Below are 21184 nucleotides of genomic sequence, written 5' to 3'. Positions count from 1 at the left end.
CTCTTCGGGTATTAGATTGTTTTGCTCCTCACACTGTTTTAAAGTCTCACGTGAAAAGATCTCCAACAACAAACAGCTGTCAAAATCCAGACCACCAAGATGCCACGATGCCTCCCTTTTCCAGCTCTCCAAGTGTGTTTGGAGAGGACACCTGCCCCGCAGCAGGTGAACGTCTGAGGAAATAGTATCCGACTGTCTCTGAGACTGAGTTTCTGCACGTGCAGTGGGCGCTGCTGGCATCAGAATCATGATGGAAGATTCTGGTTGAACTGAACTTTCCTGGGTCCAATCCCAGGCCCTACCGGATTAAAAACCTCTGGGTTGCATGTTTCCAGGAGGCACGCGGGGCATGTCAGTGCTGCTGAATTTGGAGAGACACCATTTAAGTCAAAAGAACCAGGATCAAACCCCAGGACTCAGATGTTCTCTTTTCCATACCTCCTAACAGTGGAGAAACGTAATTTTTCTCAAGATCATAGAAATCTAGGCTCGACGTCGGCTCGGTAAATACCCAGTCCAGCCTCTCGGTCACAGCACAGAATCACTTGCTATTGACTGGCACCATAGGAGGGAACACAGAGTCGCCAGCGCCCCATGCCCAGCTGGCTCAGCTCTGATTCATCCACAGTAGGTGACTGCTTTGCTCAAAGACCCTGCTCGCGTGAGTCACCCAAAGCCCAAGGAAGCAAAATTGCCTCACTTCTTCACAAGTCGTTAGCGACGATATATTTGTTCTGTCTCAAACACGTCCAGATACACTTAACAGAAGACAAGTTATTTCACACACAGTTCCGGGAGGCGTCTATGTGAAAACAGAGTGAAGCTGAGTCCGCAAGTCTTCTGACAGGTGTGGACATCACAGAGTCCTTGCTCCGGGGGTGGGGTGGGTCTTGGGCTTCACTGCTCTGTCTCATTACCTTGTCTCTAGTGGGGGTGGGTGGGCATCTCTCTAGAATTCAACAAAGTGGAGAACTGCTTTCATTACCACCACCCCCCAATACATCTCTTGAAAAAAATGACTTTCACAAATCATCCTAAAATACCTTGACAGCAGAAGAGCTGAGCACATGCAATCTATACCAGGTGGGACACTGCAGGACAGAGCTCCTGCAAAGCACGTTTCAGCAGTCTGGGTTGGGTGAACGGAGGCCTCTAGATCCGGGGTGATTGAGCCTCTTCCACGGGTACAAGAACACAGAGCTCATGGGTGTCCTCAAGTCTGCTGACTGGGAATTATACAGATGGAGTCTGTGTTCATCCCAGTGCGGGTGTCTGAGCCCTGCTCCTCCTTGGGGCTGGTCTCCACTCTCCTGATCACCTGTCACCCTTGGAATGTGGGGGCTGTGGTTGTAAACCAAGATCTTTGTTGTAGGATTTGCTATTGACTGAAGTACCCACGTGATTCCTTGGGCAAAATCTTGGATTAAATGTCACTTTTGACTTATTTGCATGTGTGTATGTGTTGGTCACTAGTTGTGTCCAACTTTGTGACCCCATGGACTGTAGTCTGCCAGTCTCCTCTGTCCGTGGAATTATCCAGGCAAGAACACTGGAGTGGGTTGCCATTCCCTTCTCCAGGGGATCTTCCTGACACAAGGATTGAACCCCGGTCTCCTGCATTGCAGGTAGCTTCTTTACCGTCTGAGCCACCAGGGAAGCCCTTATTTGCATAGAGATTTACAATGAAATACTATACAGGTAAAGTGCTTTGTAAACAGGTAAGTAAATCCTTGAGAGGATTTATTCCTGTCCGGTAGGTGTGAAAACTAAGACCTGGAGAGACTGATTCCTCTAAGGTCAGGAGAGCGAGAGAGAGAAGGACTGGGAGTCAGATCTCCCACCCTCATCAGCGTTCTTTCTGCTTTGCCGCCCTTCTATTCCTGGATGGCTCAGCCTGGGTTTGTCCCCACAGGGGACCTGGAGCCACTGCTCATTAAACAAAGGACTGGCATTTGCAGGTGTTCTTTGCAGAGACAGCGTCTGCATGGCTCTGAGGACTGATGGCGGTGGTGAGTAGGGGTGGCTGACAGTGATGCTACTTGCTACATCACTCTGCAATGAGCTCTGTCAGTTCAGGCCAGAGATGCAAAGAGCCTCAAGCAAGAGGGGCTGCAGGGGGCACACTGCGGATATCTTCACAAAGTGAAAATCCACAGGACAATGAAGCCAATGCCTATGGTGGGAACCGGGGGAAGATCTGTTTAACATCCTTCCCAGGCTAGGTGGCTAGGATGGGAGTAGGGGGCTGGAATACAGGAGGAGGTCCAGCCTTGGGGAACTCATTCTATGTGTAGAGACACTTGGACCTGGGACAGGAAGGTGTCCAGTAGAGACACCCACCACTAAGGACACAGTGTGGGGTGTCCCCATGAAGGCGGGAATGGCCACAGGGAGTGTGGGACAGGAAGGATGAGGAAGGGAGGTCTACACTCGGGGACACTGAAGTGAGTTACAGCAGAGCCCATGAGGAAGGTGAGAGCAAAGGGTCCTGAGAATCCCAGGAAAGCATCAGGGGACGCTCATGGAGCCAGGTGAGCAGAGCCACCTCCTGTTCTGAGCACCGGAACCACTGGGCTGGGTTCTGGGTGACCAGAGCAGCTGCCTCTATGCACCTGTTCCACCTGGAGGAGTCCCAAGTTGCCCCGAGCTGAGAAGGGTGATCTGGAGAGAAGAGGTGAGGTACCCGGCACACACTTACCACGATGAGCGCGACCACGGACAGCGTGTAGTAAATGGAGTCCCTCAGCAGGCACCAGGAGGAGAGAGCCACGACCTGGGGGGAAGGGGCGGCAGGTGAGAAACAGGACATGGACCATTCGAGGGACACAGCCCGGCTCCGGCGTTACAGCCAGTGATGACCCGGACACAACTCAGCGCTTCTCTCTCTGCCCTAGGCCCAGCCCATTGCCAGTCGGCAGGAATTCACTGAAGGTCTTCAGGCGCAGTAGTCCGGTCTCCCGAAAATCAGGTGCCAGGATGGGTTTGAACCTGCCAGGACTTCGTTATAGGGAGATGCCCAGGAGAGAAGACAGGGAGGGAACTGGGGAAGGGGGAGGGCTGCCCAGCTGTTACTCCGATCTGGCCTCCAAAGGAGAGGCAAGGCTGGGTTAGACAGACTATCTGAGGAAGGTTCTGTAAAACCAGGTTGAGGTCTCCCAGGAATCTGCCAGCCTCGGTATCCTTGATCCCAAGGAGAGGGGAGGAGCCTCCTGACTTGCTGTCCCTGCCAGCACTCTGCCCAGAGCTGGGCATGCCCTTCTGAAGGCCCCCAGCCTCTTCTCTCATCTCTGTGATATGCCTGGCCTTGTTGACACTTGACCTCTGGCTTAATCAGAATTTTTAAAAGATTGATTTGCCTATTGATGTGGAGAAAATGCTATCTTAGAGGTGGTGGCTCTGCTGAGACCAGTGGACACTTTGCTGGAGGCTAAGCAGCCTTGGCCTCCTGTGTGTGGACTTCCTGCAGGTGAAGGAGACCCCTGGCGCCGAAGGAGGGGAGGGGACGGGTAGGGCATTGTGGGTGGAGGGGCCCTGTTCTGGAGGAGAGTGCTCTCCCCTGGGTAAGTTCTTCAGAATCTTTCATGGAGGGAAACCTGGTATTTTCCCTGTGTTTTGCAAAGCAGGTCCATTTTTGCAGACTCTTTGCAAAAGGAGCCCGGGAGAGTCCTAGGTCAGAGGTGCCTCCTAGGCTGTCATTCTCAATCCCTCCCACCTCCCCAGGAAAGTGTCAGCCACCCCATGGCCACAGGACTCACTTAGCTGCCTTTGCCCTTGCCTCATAAGCGGAAAAGGACGAAGCCAATGCTACTCTGAGCTATGATAACAACAGGGAGCAAAGACAATTTGAAAAGGGATTCCAGGAACACCACCTTTGGTGTCTCTTCCTTCCTGGACGACTCGGTCCAACTGTAAAGAAAAGATCAGGGCAAAGCCAAACCAGAGAAGGTATTCTGGATTCAAATAACATGAAAGATATGGCTTAAATAGAACTAAAAATGAATAACGAGGGCAGCCTCTTTCTGTTAACACACTCTTCCACCACTGTAGGGACACTGAGTATTTTCTGTGCTAATTTTGCCTTGCTTGGTTTGGTATTTGCAGATCCAAGTTACAGATGAAGGGCTTGTCAAGAAAAGGACTTGTGCCACAAGAATCACTTTAGAACAGAGAGTCCTCTCCAGCCTTTTATCATCTCTCCTTGGACTGTTTCCTCTGAGAGCTTGTGGCCACCACTCACCATCTACGGAAGAGGACAAATTGGACTAGATTGTTCACGTTCCATCAGGTCATAAAAGGTGGTGAATATTTTAAAATTTATTATAATTAAGCAAATGGACTTAGAATGCGTGGCAAGTATCAACTCTGAATTTTCTTAAAAATCCCTTGGATTTCTAGTTAAAGATAGGTGGACTGAACATCCCAGTACCACTGCTGTTTCTTATTATACTATAATAGGGTTACAGCAAAGGGATTTTTTTTTTAAACAAGACATAAACCTAGGAGAGAAAGAGACTAGAAGAATTGATCAGAGCAACAAAATTTTGGAGGCTGGAAAGCAGAACAATTGAACAATCAAAGTCTTTCAGCTGGCAGTGGGCCAAGCTCTAGAAGTGGTGGTAAAGGTAGCCTGAAAACGGGATGACTGCAAGACTGTTGCAGAAATTTAATCCCACCTAATACTATTACAACAGTGTTAATCAATTATCCTTCCATATAAAATAAAAAAAGTTTTTTAAATAATTTAACTGCAAACTTCTTCCCTCACTTCAAATAGACCAGTGACTGTATATCCCCGACCTTATCTGAGACAGGAGACCTGGCATTTACAGAAGAGAAGTTTCAGAAACAGAAGAGAGGAAATGATTGAATAAATAATTAAAGAAAAGCTCTCAGATGTTAAGGACTTCCATTTTTCTGACACAAAGGACAAAAAGATGCACACCAAGGCACGTCATTGTGAGTATTCTGAATACTGGAACCATGCAAGAGTCCTAGAAGTCACTGGAGAGAGAGAAACAGGATGATATACGAAGAATAACATTTTATTTCTCAGCCAGAGAGCTGAGAGCTAGAAGACAATGGAGGAGTGACTTTGAAATTAGAAAGGAAAATGATTTCAACCTGGAATTCTACACCTGACCAAACTGCTCATTAAGTGTGAGAGGAGAATAAAAATAAAAGTTCAGTTATCTCAAAAAATTGACTTCCCACGTATCCTTTTCCAAAAAGCTGCTAGAAGATTGCTCCACTAAAATCAGGGAGTAAAGCACTTGTTGCATAGAATGTTGGCAAAATAAATCCTCACATCAAACAAGAAAAATCTATTGTAATAAGGAAAGATCTCCAGAATGGTGGTGAAAGAAGATTCTAGAGAGATGGTAAGAGGCGATTCTAAAAGAAACTTTTGCAGCTGGTCAGAAGACACAGCAGAAATGACACCAGGAGGACAAAATCAATGGGATATCTTACGGTTCTGGACCCACAGGAAGGAGACTGGACAGCGCCGGGGACAGAGCCCTGCTGCCTAGAACAATAGCAACAGAGACAGCCATACACCACGGGGAAAGCGCAGAGTGGCTGGGGACAGAGCCCTGCGGCCTAGAACAACAGCAACAGAGACAGCCATACACCACAGGGAAAGCGCAGAGTGGTGCAGGGAAGGAAGACGAATCGTTGCCTGGTATTGGCTGAGCTATGAACAGTCGTCACACAGTCATAATAAACGCAGTGCAGACTGCTGTCTAAGTAAATTAATGGTGTACGTGTTTGGTGAGGATGGAGGGCTGGGCATTTGGAGTGAGCAGGGCTGAGCGCCGAAGAATTGATGCTTTTGAACTGTGGTGTTGGAGAAGACTCTTGAGAGTCCCTTGGACTGCAAGGAGATCCAACCAGTCCATTCTAAAGGAGATCAGCCCTGGGATTTCTTTGGAAGGAATGATGCTAAAGCTGAAACTCCAGTACTTTGGCCACCTCATGCGAAGAGTTGACTCATTGGAAAAGACTCTGATGCTGGGAGGGATTGGGGGCAGAAGGAAAAGGGGATGACAGAGGATGAGATGGCTGGATGGCATCACAGACTTGATGGACGTGAGTCTGAGTGAACTCCGGGAGTTGGTGATGGACAGGGAGGCCTGGTGTGCTGCGATTCATGGGGTCGCAAAGAGGCGGACACGACTGAGCGACTGAACTGAACTGAACTGAACTGAGGGCTGAAAAAGACCTTAACCCTCCTCCACCACACTGTAAAGCCTTGGAGAAACTGAAAGGTCGAGTCACTGCTCTAGAAGCACCTGATCTGGAGACACGGAGTGAGGATCAGGAACAACCAAACCAGCAGAAAGCAGTTGCCTCTGAAGGGTGGCAGGTTGGCACTGGTGGGATAGGAGGAAGCCACCTGGAACTGGTTGCCTCTTTAAGCTCTGTGTGTATAACTTTAATGAAAATAAAAACTAAAATAAAAGTGAGAAAGTGTAATGCAAGTTATCCATTTAGATTTACTGCTCTAAGAAACACACACCCCATTAGGTCTAAATGTCAGATTTGCCTGGATACTGATCTACTGTATCTCTTTATAAATAGAAGAGTTTTTAATGTATAGACCATCTCCACGTTTCAGCTCTAGATTCAAAGCCTACAATTACCAAAACCAATTAAAAATTTTTTATTTATTAAATTAAAAAAATGAAATATAGTTGATTTACAATGTTTCAGGTATACAGTGAAGTGATTCAGTTATATATATATACACACATATATATTTTTTTTCAGATTCTTTTTCATTACAGGTTATTACAAGATATTGAATGTAGTTCCCTGTGCTACACAGTAGGTCCTTGTTACCTGTGTCATACAAATAGTGTGTATATGTTAATCTCAAATTCCTAATTTATCCCTCCCCCATCCCCTTTCCCCTTTGGTAACCGCAAGTTTGTTTCCTATGTCTGCGAGTCTGTTTTGGCAAAACCAATTTTATTTCTATAGAAGCAATGAACTGGAGGACAAGAAAGAAGTCAAACCAGAGAAGAATGATTCCCCACAGTCTCGAGGGCATTAAAGCAGCCTTGATTCTGCAGCATCTACAGTGCAAGCTGTGATCATGACCTGGTGTCCCCTACTTTCTTCTTCTGTGACCACTACTCACCACAATAAGAAAGACTTATCTGACACCTCCTGCAAACAAGAGGGCCCGGAAGGTTTATTTCATTCAGTCCTACAGCAACCAATAAGGTGGGCACTGCCACCCTCACTGGCTGGCAGTGTGGGCATGGCCAAGTTGAAGTCTTGAACACACTGGTACAGCTAGCAGTGGGATGAGGGCTGGGATCTGAACCTTAAAGCTTGGATCTCATGGGCCTGACCCCACACACTATGCTACTGCAAGTAAACAGAGGCAGGGTGGAAGCAGACACCCATCTGTGACATCCCCCGTGGAGGCCTTCTTTTCTCCATGACCTCAAGCCATTGGGCAGGGGCATTTGGTGACAGACCAAAAAGCAGTGATCACAGCTTCCCAGGTGGCTCAGATGGTAAAGAATCTGCCCATAGTGCGGGATACCTGGCTTCAATCCCTGGTCAGGAAGATCCCCTAGAGGAAGAAATGGCTACCCACTCCAGTATTCTTGCCTGCAGAATCCCATGGACAGAGAGGAGCCTGGTTGGCTTACAGTTCATAGAGGTGCAAAGAGTTGGACACGAATGAGCAATTAAAACACTTTCACACACTCACAGCTCAATATAAAAATACCATGCTTTAAAGACAGCCCGAGCAAGAAATCAAGGCAGAAGGAGTGACCCAGGGAACTGCAGACAGGGCTATGGGCGTGCTATGGACGTATCCCAGGAGGGAAAGAGGAAACTCGAAAACTATTCCACTTAGGTAGTTTCTGTTTCCCTTCTTCTTCTTTTTGTTTTAATACCAACACAGCTCATTGTTTGGTGATGGAAGTGTTAGCTTTTCCACAGACATAGATACACTGATGTTTGGGTCCAAGCCACTCTCTCCGCTTCTCGGCGGAGGGCCTTTTGTCTCTAGACAGAAGCCAGCACCATCTGACTTAGATCCCGAATGCACCCGTGGGCACAGAGGGATCTGTCAGCACCCTTGCTTCAACATGGGAGGCTCTTTGGCAACTGCCGGCAGACAGCATCTTCCGAACACTCTGCAGAGTGAACACGGGTCCCCAGAGAAAGTCAGCAGTAAGTGACGCTGCCCTTGACCTCATTAATCAATAATACAGACAGCGAGAACTGTAAGAGGTCATCACTGGCAGACTCCTCTGTAAATTAAAGCCAGAGGCTCTGTCCTTCCCCTTTCGCTCTAGGAATCCCTCCCAGCTGGAATTGCATCTTGATATTTCTCTTCTATTTCTGGAGTGCATTTCGCACTTCTTCTATTGAATATGCAGCTTCAGTTTCCTTCTTATAATTTCATTTAATTTCAGAGTGGCATGAGGCGAAAAGAAAAACACACACACACACACTTCTAAAACAGAGGAAAACACCTCCTCCTGTATTCAAATACTGAGTGATCATTTGGAATTCTGACTCCTGCTAGGGAGTTAAAATTAATTGTTTATGATAGAACTATATATTTTCTGTGCATGGATTTGTATTGTAAATCTCTCTATATCTATTGGCATATATGGTAATACATGCACATCATACATGTGGATAGATGGCATATATAATACAATTTAATATTTTTTCCTTGATGGAAAATGGGATTTGACATTGTGGACACATTTTAAAAAGAATGAATATCCTCAACTCATGAACACTTTGCCTTTTTTAAAAACCCGTTTAAGCAGGCAGAACACCATAACAGTTATATGGCATAAACATAACACTGCTATCATTTCAGAGAAATGTTGTTATTTCACACAAATTTCATGGAAAAGGGATTTGAAAATCATAACATGAGTCTTGTTCCAAGCTTTTGAGCTGACACAGTTCCCACAGCCAATTCTTATTTCAGGCAAGACAGCCAGGAGATTTGGAGGAAGGCTGGGGTTCTAGGGTGTCCCTCACATGGTCTGAGGGCATCCGATGGTGCTGGAGGTCAGAGCAGGTGAGGGGCAGGACTTGACACTACTGTCTGTTCATTATTCAAGTACACGTTCAAAATGCTTCAGTCCTGGGAAAAGTCACCTAAATACAAATGGCTCCTGCTTTCTGGAAATTTTCTACTAAGAATGGACAGTCAGAGTCAGGCCATATAAAAAGACAATAATAAACTGCAAAATAAGACTATGAATGTCCTCTTACTACTCTTTGCAAACAGGAACAGAAAGTGAATTCATATGTAAAATTTTACATTTTCCCTAAGAAAAACCACTCTGAGTTCTAGTTTCATGTAAGGAAAACAAATGACAAGTGAAGAAGCTGCTATTGGAGACATATTTAAATAAAGATCAGGCCACGTTGGGACCATGCAGGCATACAGCAGTCTCCTGACGACTCTGCATTGACCGAACCGAACAACCACCAGGGACGCTGTAACGATCTGAACTTCCCAATCGTTTAGAACATTAGGTGCAGGAGCTCTTATGTTGGATGTAAATGCGGCCTGCTAGGCCTTCAGAACTTGGTAGCTCAGAGTGTTCTCGCATACATCAGCATTCTCAGGGAGACAGCCACCCTAAGGAAGGACTGTGCGGGTGTGTGCTCCTGGGAACAGGCGTGGGGCCTGTGCTCACTGCCAGGCATTGTTGCGCCAGCACTAGGGACTATATGAGTTTGCCTATAAAAGAAGGGCATTTAGGGTAATTTCAAGTCATCAGATGTGTTTTCTTAGATTCACCCAGAATCAGAGTCCAGGGCAAGATTTGAGTGCATATACTTTATTTGGGAAGTGATTCTACGAAACACTGTTGGGGAAAGTGAGGCAGGTAATGAAAAGATAAAGACATAGCAGCAAGTGACTGGGGCGAAATCCTGGTGGGGCGCTATCCTGGGGGCAGGTGCTATCCTGGTGGGGCATGATCCTGGTGGGGTGCTCTGAGGGGCCCTGGAGAGCAAGCCTCTTCCCTATCTCCTCCAAGGGGAGAGTGAGCTGGGGTATTTATCCATCTACTTCCACCAGTCACTGCTTGAGGGCTGCAACCAGAATGTTCATGCCCTGGCCAAGAAGAGCCCTCAGATAGAAGAATGCAGGCTCTGGCATGGGGAAGTCAGGCCAGTGGGAACTCAAAAGGTGAGGATGAGGGGTCATGGGAGGGGACACCTACAGTGTCTGCTTTAACCCTAACCATGGATTTACACAATGATCCAATAATCCGAGTTAGCATTCACACACACACACACTTGTAAGCTCAAAAACACAACCCATTGTCTATACACATCACAGCTTTTTTATCCATTCATCTGCCAGTTGACACTTAGGTTGCTTCCATGTCCTGGCTGTTGTAGATATTGTTGCAGGGAACATAGCGGTGCATGTGTCTTTTCAGATTATAGTTTTCTCTAGATACACATGCAGGAGTGAAGTATCACACGATATTGCTTATATGTGGAATCTAAAAATGCAACACAAATGAACTGACTGGCAAGGCAGACCTAGATCCACAGACATGAAAAACAGATTTAGGGTAACCAAAGGGGAAAGAGGAGGGAGGGATAAATTAGGATTTTTGGATTAACAGATATGTTAATATATATAAAACAGATAGCCAACAAGGACCCACTGTATAGCACAGGGGACTAAGGTCAATATTTTCTAACAACCTACAAGGGGAAAAAAATTCTGAAAAAGAATAAATAGGTCCATAGGAACCACCACAGTGAGAAGCTTGCGCACCACAGCCAAGAGAAAGCCCTTGCAGCAATGAAGACCCAGCACAGCCAAAAATAAATAAATAGTATAATTTTTAGAAAAGGTGCTGGGAAACCACCCTTTTGTACAGTGAAGAACCAGGCCAGAAAATTCCTGCTCTCTTCCAAGTTTTTCCTACTTGATCTATTGAAAAGACAGTATAAAGAACTCTAAAGCACAGTGAATTTATTTATTTTTAAATTTATATCATTTGTGTTCGGAGACAGGTACACATCAGAGGCAAGTATTTCCTCATTTTATCAATTATGAAGCCTAAAAGGACAATGTCTGGGCTTGAGTGATCATTTTACTCTCTTGATCTGTAACGCATCCCCATGGGACTGGGGTCTCCAAAGTGCAGTGGGGCTTCTCTGCATTTGAAGTGTTGATGGCTGCTGCTGCTGCTAAGTCACTTCAGTCGTGTCTGACTCTGTGTGACCCCATAGACGGCAGCCTTACCAGGGTCCTCCACCCATAGGATTTTCCAGGCAAGAGTACTGGAGTGGGTTGCCGTTGCCTGCTCTGGAAGTGTTGATGGAAAACGAAGTTAATATGTATCATGTGAGTTCAGAAATAAGACAGCTAAGATCATGGATGGGTTTCCCTGGTGGCTCAGCTGGTAAAGAATCCACCTGCAATGTGGGAGACCTGGGTTTGATCCCTGGGTTGGGAAGATTCCCTGAAGAGGGGGAAGCTACCCACTCCAGTATTCTGGCCTGGAGGGATTGCCAAGAGTCAGACACGACTGAGCGACTTTCACTTCACTTCAAGACCATGTATTTGCGCTGAAGCTTCTGGAAGTAAGAAGCTGGCTATAGCACACGATTGCGTTATTAGCCATTAGTGTTCCCATTACATGATGCTCTCCATGCTGACAGAAACAGTAGTGGAAGCACGGTGGGGAAGATGTCCTAGTTCCCTCTGGTCTCTCTGAAAATTAAAATGCTGAAGCCAAAGAGGATGGAAAAACAGGAGGGCCGGCTCCTTTCCAGTCCGCAGGCTTGGGTATGGACTTAGAAGGGTCTATTTCACATCTGGAAGGAGCCACACGTCTCTGCATCATCAAGTTACAGAGGAGTGGAAATGTGTACAGCGTACTTCAAAGCGAAGATGTCTACCCCCTGCTTGACACAGAATGGGACTTGCATCATCTCAGGAACTAACCTGACTTGTGACATCTCCAAAGGGAAGGTGGGTGGCCGCCCCCCGTGGGCGCGCCAGGTTGGAAAGGAAGCACTTGCCCCTCTGGGTGTGGAAACGGTCACATTCTGATCTCGGGGGTGTGCAGTGACATTTTCGTACTAACAAATACTGGCTGCTAGTCTGTGTGGCTCATGCAGCCCCCGTCGATGCATCAGGCAACGTATTTTAAGTAACTTCTGTGACTCACGGTGGAGAGAACAGGTGACGCCCATGAATCAATCCTGCAGCCACGGCAGACTGAACCTAGGAACCGTTCTTTAATGGATGCTTGGCAGATCGTTTCCCCTGTATTAAAGATCTTGAGGATGAAAACACGGTAACACCAAAATATACCCAGCCTTGATTTGCATTTAGCAGTGAAGCAGAGGCTGTGGCAGCCAGTCACACCTGCCAGCCGACAAGGCCCCTTCCCCAAAGAGCTGGCAGCTTCTAGCCAAATCGAGGGGAGAGATTATCTAAGTATCTGTGTTAATTTCACTTTGCGGATGACCACGTAAAGGGGGAATACTTAGTGCCTTAGCGGTTCAGAGGCTCAGGTGTGGAATCAAAGTGCAGCGTGGAAGGTACAACAGTAAGGATGTGGTGTTATCTGGTTTGAAGAAAGTTGAGACGTGGGGAGGGAAGGGCGTGGGGGTCTCGCCCCTCCACCTGTGCCTCCTCTCCATCTCCTACTCAGCCCACCCCCTGGTCCGCAGGCCTGAGCGCAGTCTCCCAGTCTCCCAGCCTCATCCTCCACGTGTGGTGCGGGAACAGGGGCCTGTGCTCCTCCAACGTTCAATTCTCCACCTGGAACAATCATTTTTACCTGCATCAGTCCCTCAGCAGCGTGTTAAGGATCCGCACAAAAACCTCGGAGGCACTAAGATTTTGGGGTGAGAGGAACATTGTGCGTGGAGGCATCAGGAACACAATGGCTTTACCTGGAGCACCCTGTCTCACTCTCAGGAAAGAAAACACCCCTCTGAAGATCTGGGGCCTTCAGGGACCCGATAGTAAGTGTTTCCCGGGAGGTCATGGCCTGAGATGCAGCCCCTTCCTTAATAGCCAACGTTTAAAAATTGGTTCTTATGGGCCAGACACCGCACACCGCACTTCACTTGCCTTTTCCTTTCCAATCGTTTACTCATCCCATTTTACAAATGAGTCAACTGAGGCTACATAACCTACCCAAGGTTCATAGTTTGAAAGTGACCGAGCCGTATTTTGACCAGGTCTGAATTCAAGAGCCCACATGGTCACAGCTTTGCCAAGGTTACTCAACTTAGCTGATCCTAAGAGTGACCTGAATCTGACAATGGATTCCCAAGCCCATGTCAGACTTTATCTTTTTTCTTTTTTTGCACTACACAGCTTAGGGGATGTTAGTTCTCCAACCAGGGATAGAACCCGGGTCCTAGCAATGGGGGCCCTAACCACTGAACCACCAGGAAGCTCCCTTCTTTTTTTTTGCACCCCAGACCTTTCGAATCAGAGCTGCACACTGGAATCTCTTGGAAGCTTTAGGAAACACTGATGCCTAGGTTCCACCCCCAGAGATGCTGAGTTAGTGGATTCAGGCTCTGGCTGGGCCGTTGGGATTTCTCAAAGCTTCCCAGGTGATTCCTAACATCTGGCAGGGGTTGAGACCACTGGCCCAGCCTGCAACCACCTGTTAGTCTGAGGTATGTCCAGATAATCAGAAATGAGAAACTATCAGCCATCCCCTGTCCCCTACAATGCAGAAGGAAACCCTGCCAGTATGTAAGAGATTTTGAGAAACAACAACAGATTTTATGTATTCCTTATGACCATTTCAGAGCCCCACACTAGCAGTGTTGGCATCCACAACTCTGCTTATAAAGTAGTTCTGTTTTAACAGCTCTTTTAGATTTATAATAAAAACTTGCTTTGAGAGTCACATCAGCATAAAACAAGAAGTGTGCAATTGCTGGGTCTCACTTTTGGCTAGAAAGACTCAAAGGTGAGGGCTGGAATCCTCGGAAGCTTTGTTCAGTGGTGTGGCTGGTGGCTGATGCAGGCTGTCAGCTGGGTTCCCAGCTGGGGCTACGGGCCTAACCTACAAACAGCCTCATCTGTGTCGTGTGTGTCAAGGCTTTGTTCCTTTTTATTGTTGATCATTATTCCCATTGTTTATCCGTTTATCTGCTGAGGGGTGTTTGGGATGTTTTGAGGTCTGGTGACCAAAGCTGCTCTGACCACTTTGGCATGTCTTTTGATCCAGATGAGGATCTGGGAGGGCTGATGCGGTCATCACTTCCGGCATTCTGAAAGAGCTGACATGGAAGCTGATTAAGAGGGCTGGGCCTGTGTTATCTGCATCCACACTGAAAAGCCCTTCGTTTCCTCCTTAGAGGGACAAGGGTCTCCCCAGCAGAATTCTGGTGCAGCCCAGCAGCTGGGATCTGTCAAAGCAAGACTCACTTTCTCCCTTTTCCTACAAACGACACGACTCTAGGTCTCAGGAGTCAGAGGGCACAAGCCAACCAAAGCAAAAGCGGTCTATAGAGACTTCCCTGTGGTCCAGTGACTGAGACTCAGTGCTCCCAATGCAGGGGGCCTGGATTTGATCCCTGGTCAGGGACCTAGAGCCTGCATGCTGCAACGAAGATCCCATTTGCCACAACTAAGACCAAATAAATAAATTAATAATAAACTAAACTAAATAAATAAATGTTAAATTAAAAAACAGTGGTCTATGAAAACCAAAGCCAGTCAGCACTGCTGCGCTGAAGAAGGTGAGTCAGGCATACTTGATAATGAGCATTTCAAAGAGATAAGCAGCCTCCTTGTGCAGCATATAAATTCCACCCATGGGGAGAAAACAACAGGCATTGCTTTCGACTGGCAATGTCTCAGCACTTAGGCCTGGCCACGAGTGTAAAAGATAACCACTGACTGGGGAAATCCAAAGGAAATGGAAAGCACACGGAGCATTTGTTCCTCTTCTAAACATATGAACTATTTCATGGCAGATATAGAAAGGGGTAGGAGGGAGTATTGGCTAACTTCCTCAAAAAAGAAGGGCAGCGGCAGCGGCCTTTTATCAAATATTTACATGTGCCAGGCACCAAACGAATGACTTTTCTCTACAGGCTTTAGTTCATTTCATTCCTGCACAGGGTGGATGCTAGGGGCTTGATTATGTCCCTTTCAGATTCATATTTTTGGTAGCCCTAACTCCCAGGACCTTAGGACCTGGGGCCTTTAAAGAGGTGATTCTGTTAAAAAGAGGTTCCTACGGGTGGGCTGCCATCTATGGAGTCGCACAGAGTCAGACACAACTGAAGCGACTTAGCAGCAGCAGCAGCAGCAGCAGCATGGTGGGCTCTAAGGCACATTGACTAGAGTCTTATAAGAAGAGGAAGTGAAAGTCGCTTAGTCGTGTCCGACTCTTTTCGACCCTGTGAACTTTAGCCCGCCAGATTCCTCTGTCCATGGGATTCTCCAGGCAAGAATACTGGAGTGGGTTGCCATTTCCTTCTCCGGGGGATCTTCCCAACCTGACCCAAGGATCGAACTCCTGGGTCTCCTGCATTGCAGGCAGATACTTTACTGTCTGAGCCACCTGGAAGTGGTATCATCTGGACCCAAATTATACAGAGGGAGGAGGGCCACATGAAGACACAGGAGGAAAACAGCTACCACACGAGAAGAGAGACCTCAGAATAGACAAATCCTGCCAACACCTGCATCTCAGACTTCAGATTTCTGTCGTCCAAGCCCTCTAGTGAGTGATGCTCTGTCAAGACAGCCCCGGCTGGCTCATGCAGGGCTACGTAATGTCTCCATTTTACAGATGTGAGAAACTGAGGATCACGGCCGCCTGCTAACCTTGGGGCCCAGCAGTGGAGTCAGCTGACCGTTTCCAAAGCCCAGGCTTGCAAGCATTATAGAAAAGACTGTTTTTGCCTCAAGTGAAAAAATAAGAGGAAAGGCGGGTCCCTACCTTGTGGAGCTTACAGCTCACCGTGAAGACAAACTCCTGTGTGGCAGGCAGAGAATCAGAGCGAGTCGCAGATGTGCTGACAGAAACAAGGGGCTGGGGTGGCACAAAGAAGGGGCCCTGAGCCAAGGGATGCCGGTGCCTCCAGAAGCCAAACAAGATGAATCGGATTCTCTTCTGTAGCTTCCAGAAGAAACACAGCCCTACTGATGCTCTAGCTTTAGACTTCTGACCTCCAGGACTCTCAGAAAATCAACTTGTGCTGTTTGAAGCCATAAGTTTGTGGAGTTTTTGACAGTGTTGGTAGGAAATGAGTACACCTGTCCTAGTGTGAACCTCAATGACAACCTTGACGTTCCAGGTGCCCAGAGGGGCTGAAAGTCAACCGATTCCATACCCAGCAAGGTTCAAATCAGAGTGCAGTTCAAATTCTTTTCCTGACATATAAACATTCTGCTTTCCTTAGGTCAGTGGCGCCCCACAGCCCTATATCCAAGGCAGTGCCTGCAGAGTGGGTGTCTAATGAACCTGTCTCATCTTCTGTCTCCCCCAACAATCCTGGGCAGAGGTCATGGTCAGTCCCATTTTACAGAGAGGCAAACAGAGGCTAGAACAGCAGAGGGACTTCCCGAGGTCCACAGCTGGAGGTGGCAGACTCAGGTCCATATTTGACAGAGTCTGAATCCCATATTGCTTGCATTTTTTTTACACTCTGTTTTTGGGGTAATATACATGATATAAGACTTACTATCTTCACCATTTTTAAGTGTACAGTTCAGTGACATTAGTGAATAATGTGGTCATTAGTAGGATGTTAGTATCGTCATTTGAAGGCTACAAACAATAATTTTGAAACACGGGGCACATTCTTTGGAAATGGCACTTAAAATGATTACTTAGTGTTTGGTTCCACTTGGGTACCTCAAATCTTTAACACTTTGAATCCTAGCTGTTAAACAAATGAATGGAAGTAGTGAAGTTTGTAAATGAATAGACTCTTTATCAATTTAAAGTTATTGAAATGGTAAAAAAAAAAATGTTTTTGTGCAACCCTCACCACCATCCATCTTCAGAACCTTTTTCATCTCTTCAAACTTAATCTCTGTATCCATTAAACATTAACTCCTCATTCCCTCCCCCAGCTCCTGGCAACCACCCTTCCACCTTCTCTGCGTGAATCTGACCACTCCGGATACTTGAGATAAGTGGGATCATACAAGGTCTATCCCTTTGTGTCCGGCTTATTTCACTGAGCACAAAGTCCTCCAGGCTCAGCCACGTTCACACTTTTAACTCTTGCATGAGTTCCTGTAGATGCGCAGAGAAGTCCCAACATGGCTGAGGGTGGGGGCTGTGTGGGTCATCTCAGCACCCACAGTCCAGATTTACAGAAACTCGGCACATATTTCTGGTCCTCAAGAATGCTGTACCACTGAATTCTGAGACCAAAGTGTGGTCACACAGTCCCTGCACTGCCCACAGAGAGGCTTCCTAATTATAACAGAATGAAAGATAATTGCAAAATCCTTCTTTAAGCCCATAATTCCAACCTACCCTCCCTCTTCACAAATCCCACTAACGTGAAAGTACTCAGCATGAGGTTTCTACCACATTTATTTTCTCTGCTCTCCCTGATTATCAAGACGGGGCAGAAGGACAGGCAAGAGGCCTTAGGACTCTATAAAATTGAAAATGTAATTTAGAAAGAGAACAGTTGCTGTATCTTGGCTTATCCAAAACATTCTTGCTGTGAATCTTTCCATTTGGTTACTTTATTCCTCAGCTATAGAATTTCTATTTGATTCTTTTTAATAGTTTATCTCTCTTTGTTGATATATTCCTTTTGTTCATACCGTGTTTACTGGATTTCATCTAGCTATCTGTTTTCTCTCTCAGTCCACTCAGCATCTTCGTGAGAGTTATTTGGAATCTTCCATCAGACAGTCCATAGGTCTCCCTTTCTTTAGGGTCATATTCTGGAGGTTTATTTTAGTTCTATGATGTGTCCATGTTTCCATGTTTCTTTGTATGCCTTTCAATCTTCTGTTGAGATTTGGGCATCTGAAGAAAATAGACACTTTTCTCAGGCTTTATAGATTGTTCTTATACTGGGGATCAGTTCAGTTCAGTTTAGTCGCTCAGTCGTGTCCGACTCTTTGCGATCCCATGAATCGCCAGGCCTCCCTGTCCATCACCAACTCCCAGAGTTCACACAGGTTTGCCTTCATCGAGTCAGTGATGCCATCCAGCCATCTCATCCTCTGTCATCCCCTTCTCCTCCTGCCCCCAATCCCTCCCAGCATCAAAGTCTTTTCCAATGAGTCAACTCTTCGCATGAGGTGGTCAAAGTACTGGAGTTTCAGCTTTAGCATCATTCCTTCCAAAGAAATCCCAGGGCTGATCTCCTTTAGAATGGACTGGTTTGATCTCCTTGCAGTCCAAGGGACTCTCAAGAGTCTTCTCCAACACCACAGTTCAAAAGCATCAATTCTTCGGCGCTCAGCCTTCTTCACAGTCCAACTCTCACATCCATACGTGACCACTGGAAAAACCATAGCCTTGACTAGACGGACCTTTGTTGGCAAAGTAATATCTCTGCTTTTGAATATGCTATCTAGGTTGGTCATAACTTTTCTTCCAAGGAGTCAGCGTCTTTTAATTTCATGGCTGCAGTCACCATCTGCAGTGATTTTGGAGCCCCCCCAAAATAAAGTCTGACACTGGTTCCACTGTTTCCCCATCTATTTCCCATGGAGTGATGGGACTGGATGCCATGATCTTAATTTTCTGAATGTTGAGCTTTAAGCCAACTTTTTCACTCTCCTCTTTCACTTCATCAAGAGGCTTTTTAGTTCTTCTTCACTTTCTGCCATAAGGGTGGTGTCATCGGCATATCTGAGGTTATTGATATTTCTCCCGGCAATCTTGATTCCAGCTTGTGTTTCTTCCAGTCCAGCGTTTCTCATGATGTACTCTGTGTATAAGTTAAATAAGCAGGGTGACAATATACAGCCTTGATGTACTCCTTTTCCTATTTGGAACCAGTCTGTTGTTCCATGTCCAGTTCTAACTGTTGCTTCCTGGCCTCCATACAGATTTTTCAAGAGGCAGGTCAGGTGGTCTGGTATTCCCATCTCTTTCAGAATTTTCCACAGTTTATTGTGATCCACACAGTCAAAGGCTTTGGCATAGCCAAGAAAGCAGAAATAGATGTTTTTCTGGAACTCTCTTGCTTTTTCCATGATCCAGCGGATAATCGTGTCCAATTAGCCCAGTTAGAGAGTCTATAGATTTCTCAAACCTTTCCTGGGGTCAGTTCTTTAAGGCTCCTATGTGTAATAATTTCCCGACTGAGGAAATGCACTGTTTCTACTCATGAGTGCCCCTTTGTGTCTGTTTGTGATACTGCTGGCTCAGAGCGCCAGCTCTGGCAAGTCGAGGGGAGTAGGGGTTCACTTTCCTTCTCAGTGGCCCCCAGGCACCCAAGGTTGCTACTGGTTTCCCTGCTAATGATCAGGGTCAGGCAAGACAGAAACTGATCCCCTGGGCAGCACGCTGGACATGCGTTCCACCTTTCTCTTCCCTCCAGAGGGAGAAGCAGCCAGACGGGCGAGTTTTCTCCTGATTAGGTTGCACTCTGCTGGGAGGGGACGGAGCATGGCAGGTTAAGTGCGATGGACTTTCCCACTTGCCCCAGGGCACCTCTTTTGGCACTGCAACTCACCTAGGGTGCTGTGACCTTTCAACTGGTTTTTGAAGTTCTCACACAGGCAGTGTATGGTCCATACATCTGGTCCGTATTATTGTTGTCAAATCGGTGTCTCCGTGGGGCAAGGAGTGCCTGGGGCTTCTATTGCAGCAACTTGCTACTGTTATTCTGATGGTCTCTCTCTACTCATCGGTCATATGAACATGTTTGCAGCTATTTCCTGAAGGTATCTGTTCAACTTGGCAGCTGATGAAAATTTCCTTTAAAGTTACTTCACATTTGCTTCTACCTGTGTGAATCCATGTCTCCTTATGAAATCCTGTCACTTATCATTACCCAGTGTTTACACTTGTTCAGAGAATGTGACGGTTAAATACCTCACAAATCCCTCAACTGAACATTCTTCCCACTTGAAGGTACCCTGGGGTTCCATTCACTGCTAACTTAGTGGAACAATTAATATAATATGGGCCAGGAACGATTTAGTCTTCTCATCCTTGCATCTTACAATGCGTCATTCCTTTATCTATTTTTAAGGAAATTTACTTGGCTCTGCTGGGTCTTAGTTGTGGCACGTGGGATCCTCAGTTGTGGCATGTAGGACGGACCCAGCTCCGTTACCAGCACAAACAACTTTTTGGGCAACCCAACTCATTATTTCCTTTGGAATCAGAACCCAGGAGTATAAGACCAAAAAATAATCACTTCCTCTTGATATAAGTTGCCCTGGTACCCTAAAGATAGATTTGGTTCTGTTCAATTAAACATCCATTTTTGGGTCACTTGCTATAAACCAAGTACGAAAGTGGATGGTTTTAAGAAAAATACTGCAATTTCTGACTTAATCTATGTATAACTTATGTCACAGCTTTGCCATCAGGAAAAGTGATGTAAATAATATTCTTGCTCTTCTTTACTCACTTCCTAGAACTTAGGAAAGGTGCTTCACTGTTCTGAGTTTCAGTTTCCTCAGCAGAAACTCCTTAACAACCCTCCTCTTTAAGGTCATGAGGATAAACAGGGTAACATCAAGTCTTACTGCAGTGTTTGGATGTAGTTGGTACTCAAGAAACATGAACTTACCTTTCATTCTGAATTTTGATGAATTTTTATTGCACTAAGGGGCTTCCCAGGTGGTGCTAGTGGTATAGAACCCACCTACCAATGCAGGAGACGCAAGAGCTGCAGGTTCAATCCCTGGGTGAGAAGGATCCCCTGGAGGAGGAAATGGTAACCCACACCAGTATTCTTGCCTGGAAAATTCCATGGACAGAGGAGCCTGGAGGGCTACAGTCCGTGGGGTCACAAAGAGTCAGACATGACTAAGTGATTAAGCACAAGGGACTAAGTTGAAATATTTTATAAATCCAAGCAATATTAAAAACAATAACTGTTACTGAAACAAATTCACCAACAGCCTACAAAGCTACGGTAGACCAAAGTGATGGAAAGTGGACAAACTTTCCCTACAGTAACTATCCCCACAGATAAACGAGAAGAAAAACAGAATTCAACAAAT

The 21184-nt window shown here is 46.4% G+C and overlaps 1 protein-coding gene across 2 annotated transcripts in view; it reads right to left on the bottom strand.

Annotated features, from left to right (window-relative positions):
* SLC24A3 (solute carrier family 24 member 3) overlaps positions 1-21184 on the bottom strand; it is a 425544-nt gene that overhangs the window by 42487 nt on the left and 361873 nt on the right. For both annotated transcript variants that reach the window (XM_027976756.2, XM_042229627.1), the window contains exon 7: positions 2699-2773. In XM_027976756.2, the coding sequence (XP_027832557.2) occupies positions 2699-2773 (75 nt within the window). The remainder of the gene's footprint in view (positions 1-2698; positions 2774-21184) is intronic.

The sequence above is a fragment of the Ovis aries genome, chromosome 13 (assembly GCF_016772045.2).
Source record: "Ovis aries strain OAR_USU_Benz2616 breed Rambouillet chromosome 13, ARS-UI_Ramb_v3.0, whole genome shotgun sequence".
Taxonomy (NCBI): Eukaryota; Metazoa; Chordata; class Mammalia; order Artiodactyla; family Bovidae; genus Ovis; species Ovis aries.
The sequence above is the reverse complement of the archived record's forward strand: the minus strand, read 5'-3'. Positions and strand labels throughout refer to the sequence as shown.